Source organism: Myotis davidii, unplaced genomic scaffold (assembly GCF_000327345.1).
Source record: "Myotis davidii unplaced genomic scaffold, ASM32734v1 scaffold44, whole genome shotgun sequence".
Classification (NCBI taxonomy): Eukaryota; Metazoa; Chordata; class Mammalia; order Chiroptera; family Vespertilionidae; genus Myotis; species Myotis davidii.
The window spans coordinates 5,251,799-5,260,623 of NW_006299705.1; the positions used below are offsets into that span (position 1 = coordinate 5,251,799).

Consider the following 8,825-nt stretch of genomic DNA (forward strand, 5'->3'; position numbering starts at 1 on the left):
GTCTCCGAGGAGATCGAGGTGCTGGAAATGGTGAGGGAGGACGAAGCGGCCCCGACGTCCCTGGCGCTCTCCGACCCGGAGCAACCGGCCACCGAACTAGAGTCGGCGGCCGAGGAGTGCAGCTGGGCCGGGCTCTTCTCCTTCCAGGACCTGCGCGCGGTGCACCAGCAGCTGTGCTCCGTGAACTCGCAGCTGGAGCCCTGCCTGCCCGTCTTCCCCGAGGAGCCCTCGGGTATGTGGACCGTGCTCTTTGGGGGCGCCCCGGAGATGACGGAGCAGGAGATCGACACTCTGTGTTACCAGCTCCAGGTCTACCTGGGCCACGGCTTGGATACCTGCGGTTGGAAGATCCTCTCCCAGGTACTATTCACTGAGACCGACGACCCCGAGGAGTATTACGAAAGCCTCAGCGAGCTGCGGCAGAAGGGCTATGAAGAAGTGCTCCAGCGGGCCAGGAAGCGCATCCAGGAGGTAAGTTGGAGTTTCAGTCAGCTTTTCGTTACTCGTTACCAAAGGCTGGAGTCTCGGTCTACTAGAGTCTAGAGTGCTCTAGACGGTGCACATTTGGGACACTTGTTTTTCTAGACATGGTTAAAGGAAGACGACGAGTTATTGTGACTTGCCTCCCCCTTCATTCCTTTCAGTGGTAGGAAAACTGGCTTTCCTTAACTGGCCCTCGGCAGAACCTTTGGTAAGTCTTCAGATATCCTCTCCCATTTATCAGATAGGTTCTGTGTTGTAAGTGCTCTGTTTATGTACTGCCACTAAGATTAAAGCCACTTTGGGGGGGAAAAGGCGCCCCGTAAATGTAAGCGAAGTGAGAATTTATTTCTCTTTGCTCTCTAAAGCTCTTTCTAGCAATAACTACCCAGGCATTAACCCTGGTGTCATTTCTTTTTTTTTTTTTTTTAAATATATTTTATTGATTTTTTACAGAGAGGAAGGGAGAGGGATAGAGAGCTAGAAACATCGATGAGAGAGACATCGATCAGCTGCCTCCTGCACATCTCCTACTGGGGATGTGCCCGCAACCCAGGTACATGCCCTTGACCGGAATCGAACCTGGGACCTTTCAGTCCGCAGGCCGACGCTCTATCCACTGAGCCAAACCGGTCAGGGCCCTGGTGTCATTTCTTGGTGACATGCCCATTTACTCAAAATTGTTTTATGGAGTAAAGTTGGTTTGCTTTTACCTCCATATGTAGTTTGGCAACTTAGGCAAATTGTAAATTCATTGTCCTCCAAGTAAGTGGCCTGTGCAAAGGAAAAAGCACTAAGTGACATTTGGTTGCAAATGTTTTCTTAAAAGTTTTAGACACACTTCAGGAATATTTCAAGTCTTTACAGATCGTGTTTCACTTCTGTTTTAAGGAGAAAAAATGCCTTGGGCAGGAATGTTTAGTATACTTTTGTACTTAGGGATCAAAAAGTAGTGCAGTATAGTGCAATGTGGGGAAAAGATCGGAGTGGATATACATAGGGAGTTCTACAATCCTAAATATATATAATTTGAGGTTATGCTTACAGCTTCTGAAAACTTCACTGAAAAAGTATTTTCACATATATTCAGTTTCTTCTAATGGACACTAAAAGATACTTTCTCAGAGCAATTTATTATTTTTAGTATCAGTACCAATGAGGTTGGACTTGGGTAGGTAAATAGTGTTTATATTCCTCACATTGTGTTGTCATCTGTTAACCTTGTCTATATTTATATAATACTTGAATACTGCTATTGAGGCCAGGAAGTTGGAGCCTTCTGGTTTTTAGAATATGGTCTTTCTTTGCTAGATTTGAGGATTTAGGAAATAACTCTTCCTCACCCCACAGTGTTCTCATACAACTTCCTGAATCCAGGTTTTCACTCCTTCCGATTAGTGTATTTTATGCTAAACATCACCCACCTGTAATATGATCCTAGTGTTCCAGGGTTTTTATTTCCTTTGGTATCATCTTCTTTCTGGAGTCTGTTCTACCTAGGATTGTTTTTTGTAAGGGACAGAAATCTTAAATGGCCACATACATTCTCTTTAGAGTATTTCTAATATTGACCTGTATTTCATTGAAATTTTAAGAACAAAGTTAGTGCTTCTTTCTCTTACGTGACTTATACATATGTATTATACTTCGTATTTTTTAATCCCTAAGTCTTATAGGCATGTCTGATTTTATTTTATTAATACTTCAGAAAAAGTTATTTTGTCTTTTTTTAATTCAAATTGGGTAAAAAATGTAGGCTGCCAAAAGTATATAGTTAGTTGCAGTTTTCTAGAACCCTTTCATGGGGGAGGGTGTTTACATTTTTAAAAACGTATTTTTTACTAATTAAGTAATGTTGACCATCATATTTTATTCTGTTTAATAAAGAAATTTTTAAGCTTCTAAGAAGATTTTGTGTGTTGGGAAACACCTCAAAATAAATAAAATTTAGTATAAATTCATTGAACGTTAAATACATAAACTTTTGGTGCTTCATTTAGTTGACTTGAATAATATTTTAAAAACAGCTGTCAAGGAAATAAACAGGTTCAGTTTTAATGCCCTCCTGATTTCTACTGGAAGGTTCTGTTGAAATTATGAGAGTCAATGGGGGCAAAGTGTGGTGTGATTAATTAGTGATGTTTGCCATGGGCATGATAATGGGGATGTATAACATACCAGCCATGTTTTTTGTTCCCCCGCTGCTTAAATCTTTGCTGTCTTAATATTTTGCACTAATTTTTTTTGGTAGGTAAAATCTTTATGGAATGTGTCATTTTGAGTTATTAATTCTATTGAGTTTAGTAATTACAGCTAATTCAATGTTTTTGTATTTCCACTTTTCAAGTTGACCTGTGAGTTGGCTAGTTTTTTAAGCTAGGTGTATTTGCTAAATCAGACACATTCTTAGGTATAAGTTACTTTAAAAATGTAGTTTTTTGGTCGTGTTATTTCTTTAATTTCTGTGACTCTATTTTCTGGTTTCTTTTTCTACAGAATTGCTTTTCCTATCCATGTAAAGGTTTCACCTTTTTTTTTTTTTAATCCTTACCTGAGGATATTTGTCCATTGATTTTTAGAGAGAGGGAAAGACAGAGAGAAGCATCAATGTGAGAGTAACACATCAATTGGTTGCCTTCTGCACAGCCCTGGGCCAGGTAGGAGTCTGCAACCGAGAATAGAACCGAACCCAGGACCCTCTGGTCCACAGGCCGATGCTCTATGAACTGTGCCAGAGCTGTTAGGGCTAATGGTTTCATCTTAAAAACTACACCTGTTTTTGTTCAGAATGGTCAGTAAATTGTTGAAAGGAGTGTGTGTGTGTGTTTTTTTTAATAGAACAGACTGTGCAAATAGATTATAAACTTTTCGAGGTTACTGGCCTTGACAATATCTTGGAATTCTCTTCTTTGCCACGCGCTAGTTCAGGGCTACACATCTTGTGAGCATTCTTAATATTAGTGGGCAAAGGACACCAGCGGTTGTTTTTAGTATTGCAAGAATTTAAAGGGTTTGGAAGAAATGTCCTGTTAATGTCAAGTTGTGGGTAAATAAGTTTTTATAAAGTGACAAATGTAAATTACTCAAGGGACCATGCTATTGAAAAGCTAGGAGAAAGATCTCTTAAAAATGTAAATGATTTCCTAAATAAGGGGTCTTTATCTGAGTTCCCTATAAATTGAGGGGAACTATATTTGGACTTCAATGGGCATGTAACATTTTATATGCATAGGCATGTTTGCATTTTTGGAGAAAGGCTTTTATCAAACTCCTAAATGTGTTTTTCAAAAAGAGCCTTAAAACCACAAATGTAAATTATGTGCTTTGTAAATTAGCACCCATGGCTGGTATGCTTTGTAAACAATATTGGAGTTTAATTTTTGGAATACACTTAAGATTGAGTTATAAGAAGTATTCCTTTATCCTTGGCTTTTGAAATATTGAAGAATTAAACCTTAAGTTTTCTGCTAAAAGTTTTTGTTAATGATTCACAAATTTGGTCATCTGACTGGAAATAAGTTTGGAAAGAGCTATAATTTATACAGTACTTAGAACTTATTTTTAGATTACATATGAATTGTATACCACTCAGAACCTCAGTCTTGAATATAAATGAAGTGTCAAATTTATTATAGGGTAGGTTTGTCTTGGACTTTTACAAGAGTTTACTGTAAATAATGCTATTTATACAACAGGCGCTCAATCCCTGAGTGAATTAAATGCCACCAAGGTCTCTTGGAATGGTTTCAGCAATAGACCAGGTCATTGGTCAGAGCTGAAGATTGTATTATAGTGTGTGTGCAATGGGTGGCCCATACTGTGGCTTACCTTTGATGACTTAGATTTTGTAATAATGGTTTCTGTATAAGGACAATTATTCTTGAAATTATTATTTGTGGTCTTTTAGATAACAAACCTTAATAACTATGATGGTAGGCTTGATTAAGATCTATAAATCAGTGTTCACTTAGGAATTTATTATGTTTGTAAAACTGTCCTCAATTCTAACTTCTTTCTAGTTGAAACCACTGTTTGAAAGCAGCAGATGTTTTCATAAGTAGCCATCCACATAAAGCACACAGTAACCAGAGCCTACCCAGGGTTTGGAGTCAGAACGACCTGGATTCGAATATAGACTTACCACCTCTGTAACCTGCTTAGTTATTTAAACTCTTAAAACAGGGAAATGGGGAAAATACTTAAAGGATATTTTAAGATTTAATTAAGACAGTATGAAAAAGTGCCCAACAAAGTGTCTGATATTTATAAAGGAGACTTCCAAGAAGTGTTAATGGTCTCTTTCATGTAATAAGAATTCTCTAGAGTTTTCAACTCAATATTTCTCTCAGGCAATGTAACTGATTTATTGGCTACTTAGGTATTGGGCACTTCACATTCTCCTTACATCCTCCCCACTACCTTTTGAGCTAAGTGGTGTTTTGTTTTTACATATTTTGCTGAAGCAGAAGTTGAAACTTAAAGATGTTACACAGACTTGGTCAAGGTTAAACAACTAAGGAGTGACCAAATTCAGATTCAAACATAGATTTATCTTAGTCCAACTGTGTGCCCTTCCTGCCATTCCTGGTTTTCCTAAAGACATTTGTATGTTAAAATGACCTAGCCTGTTTCGCTTAGTGGATAGAGCGTTTGTCGGAGGACTGAGAGGTTGAGGATTTGATTGAGGTCAAGGGCACATACCTGAATTGCAGGTCGCTCCCCCGACCCAACCAATAGATGTGTCTCTCTCACATGATGTTTCTCTTGTGTCTCTCTCCCTTCCTTCCTCTCTGCTTTAAGAAATCAATGGAAAAATTTCTCTGGGTGAGGATTAACAACAACAGCAAAAAGTGACTCAGCCAAAAACAAATCCTAACTTCTGAGGTTATTTAACAGAAGGAGCAAGGAGCTCTAACAAGACTGCTTATTACCTCTCCTCTCAATTATGACTTTCCTAAGTTTTCTGGAAAACAAAGGTTAGCTATAAAACTTTGGAGACTTGCTAAAACCCCAACTATATACATTATAGAAGTGACAGGAGCCCTAGGATGTTGGACTTTATTGGGTCAGTGAGCTATGGTCCATGATTAGGTAGGTATAAATAGTAGAAGCACGCTGGGGAAAGACAGTGTATTGCAATGAAGAGAGCTGTTCTGCCTGTATATTTCCATGAAAATAGTGAAAACTGCTATCCTACTGTTAAACACAGTTAAGGAATAATGAAGCTAAGTAAATTTTGTGGGATTCTTGAGAGTTATGATAAAAGACTTGAAAGCTGGAAGCTGTTAAAATAATTACTTATATAATCATTTTCTTCAATCCTGTGCTCAAATAAATTTTTGGTCATTTTTCATATCACTGAAAAAAGAGATAAGTATAGAAAAAAAAGATGAATATATGCCTCTAGTTTAGCACTTTTGTAAAGCAGAAACATGGAGACTGGTGACAGGATGGCAGTTTTCCTGATAACTAATTTATGTGGTGGTTTCTCTGCTTGCCATTTAACATCACATGATGCCCAGCCCACCAAATATTTCACAAACATGAAATCGGGCATGTTTCCTCCTTGCTAAAACAAGGTCAAGTTGGACAGACACTTTAGTAATTTGAGTATAAGGGGCGGGGCAGGGGGGGGAGGGGAGTGTGTGTGTGTGTGTGTGTGTGTGTGTGTGTGTGTGTGTGTGTGTGTTGAAGGGAGAAGGTGAACAAAAGGCTTAGTTTGTCAAACATAAAGGCAGAATGTTTGAATTAGCAATCTTCACTCCCCAAATGTTCATGTAACTTTAATCAGTCTCTCACTGTTCTCCATTGCTGCTTTATTTGATCTTTCATTGACTGTAGAATATTATTGGAAGTGGGACTTCAAAGCACAAGGTGGCCTTCCCTATTTGGTTAAATGTATGTCTGCTTTGTTTTGTTTTTAATGGAAAGTTTCCTATGGCTTCTTTTACTCTTTTTTAAAAGGCCAGAATCTGCTTCCTCTGAATCTGACCGATTCCCTCAGTTGTGGATAGGCAAAAAACTAAGTTGCAAGAGTAATAGGCATAGGCAGTAAACTTGGTGCTTTTTGGAGGAGTTTGTGTGGTAGAGGTGAAGTTCATTTGGCTTTTCAGGCTTCTTGTAGGGGACTGTAAATACCAAGTAGCCTTAACACAATATGTAAGTTATTAAAACCAGAGAAGGATTCATTCAGCAAAAAGCTAGAAAATTTTGTGAGTTTTCTTAAATGTAGGGAATTTCCTTTTTATGTTTTTGTCTTTGAATTTAAGATTTTATATGGTTGTATTGCATATAATATACTATTTTCACATTGTTCAGGGTTTTGTAGAATAGGCTATGGAATCAAAAGAAGCCTGATGGTCTAGACATTTTGTATAGAAGAGAATTGTCTTAAGAATAAATGTATAAAGTTTCTTTAATAACTTGGGGTTTTATTTGTAACTTTAAGGTTTGAGGGTGATGACTTGGGGGAGCTTAGTTTATTCAACAAATAGTGCCTTCAAGTAAGTAGTCACTGGGAGAAGACTGCGATAAACAAGAATGGTCATTTTCTTTGTGAAAATAAAATTGGTTACCAGGTCATCCTAATGGTAGGAATTAGTTGAGAAGCATTTTACTACACTGTCGTTAATTTGTGCTTAGTGGAAAGAAAATTTATTAGACATGTCTCAGGAAAATCTGTGTTTTTGTCCTAATTCTGATACTTTTGCTTGGTCTTAGGTTGTCACTTTCCATCCTCTAACTTTAGTTTCCTGTTTGTAAAGTGAAGTTACAGTGTCTTTTTAAAGGAATGTAGGGTAGTTTATAAGCCCAGTGTTGCAAGGGTTGGAACTTAGGCCACTTGTTTTATGTGCTAGTGTCCAGGTATAGGTCTCCCTGCAATGTGATTATCCAATGTTGCTAGGGTTTTTAGGCTTTAAAAAAGCCCTAATTAATTTTTGGATGCAGAGGGCATTAGAAGAGGCCAGGAGTAGTGTTTCTTCCTGTTTTTGTGTTTGTTTTCTTGTCCTCACTTTGTTCCTTAGCTGAGCTTGAAGGTGTGTTGTTTTTTGTACTTTTCCCTATACTAGTAGTTTCAGTATTCAAACTGCTTTTCCCATTAGTTTTTGATAGCTTGTTGAAGTTGTACTAACAAAATGAATGTTTAATTCCTAAAATTATTTCTCTAAGCCTTTCTTCCTCTTCACCTTCCTTATCTAGGTGAATCTTTGTCTTCTGTGGACAATAACAAGGCCTAACTGGAGTGACCTATGTGTAGAGAAGTGTATGAGGTTCTAGTTTCCAGTAATCACAATAACCTTTATTGAATGCTTCCTGTGGGTCAAGTATTGTGGGGATGTCTTTAAATATATTATCTCTGTTAGTCTGTAGATAGAAGCTAAAAGGTAGGTTTCAAGAGTTTGTTTCCTGGTCCTCTACTTAATTGCTTTGTGAATTTGGGCCTACCTAATTCTCTTCAGTACCATAGCTTCCTCATCTGTAAACTGAGGAGAATAATACTGCTGCCTCATAGAGTGATTTAAAATAGGTTTTATGTAAAATACTTAGACTAGTAAATACTTGGTAAATGTTAACTTTTTAAAAAAATTTAAATTACTGTTTAATGTATTACATAAGTCTCCTTTTCCCCCCATTGACCTCTCCCCGGCTGCCCCCAAACCCCCAGCACATGCCCTCACACTCCCCCCCTCCACTGTCTGTGTCCATTGGTTATGCTCATATGCATGCATACAAGTCCTTTGGTTGATCTCTTACCCTCTCACCTCCTGCCTTCCCTCTTAGGTTGGACAGTCCATTAGATGCTTCTATGACTCTGGTTCTACTTTTGTTCATCATTTTATATTGTTCATTATATTCCACAAATGAGTGAGATCATGTGATATTTACCTTTCTCTGATTGGCTTAATTCGCTTAGCTTATGCTCTCTAGTTCCATCCATGCTATTGCAAATGGTAAGAATTCCTTTTTTCACAGCAGCATAGTGTTCCACTGTGTAGATGTACCACAGTTTTCTAATCCACTCATCTGCTGATGGGCACTTAGGCTATTTCCAAATCTTAGCTATGGTGAATTGTGCTGCTATGAACATAGGGGTGCATATATCCTTTCTGATTGGTGTTTCTGTTTTCTTGGGATATATTCCTAGAAGTGGGATCACTGGGTCAAGTGGGAGTTCCGTTTTTAATTTTTTGAGGAATCTCCATACTGTCTTGCACAGTGGCTTCACCTGTCTGCATTCCCACCAGCAGTGCACGAGGATTTCTTTTTCTCCGCATCCTCTCCAGCACTTGTCATTTGTTGATTTGTTGATGATAGCCATTCTAACAGGTGTGAGAGGGTACCTC

At 38.2% G+C, this 8,825-nt stretch overlaps 1 protein-coding gene across 1 annotated transcript in view; it reads left to right on the forward strand.

Moving 5' to 3' along the window:
* The window catches only part of JMY (junction mediating and regulatory protein, p53 cofactor), a 74,996-nt gene that overhangs the window by 1,406 nt on the left and 64,765 nt on the right, over nt 1-8,825 (forward strand). Inside the window, 1 exon segment of the mRNA XM_015571576.1 lies at nt 2-471. Within this exon segment, the coding sequence (XP_015427062.1) occupies nt 2-471 (470 nt within the window).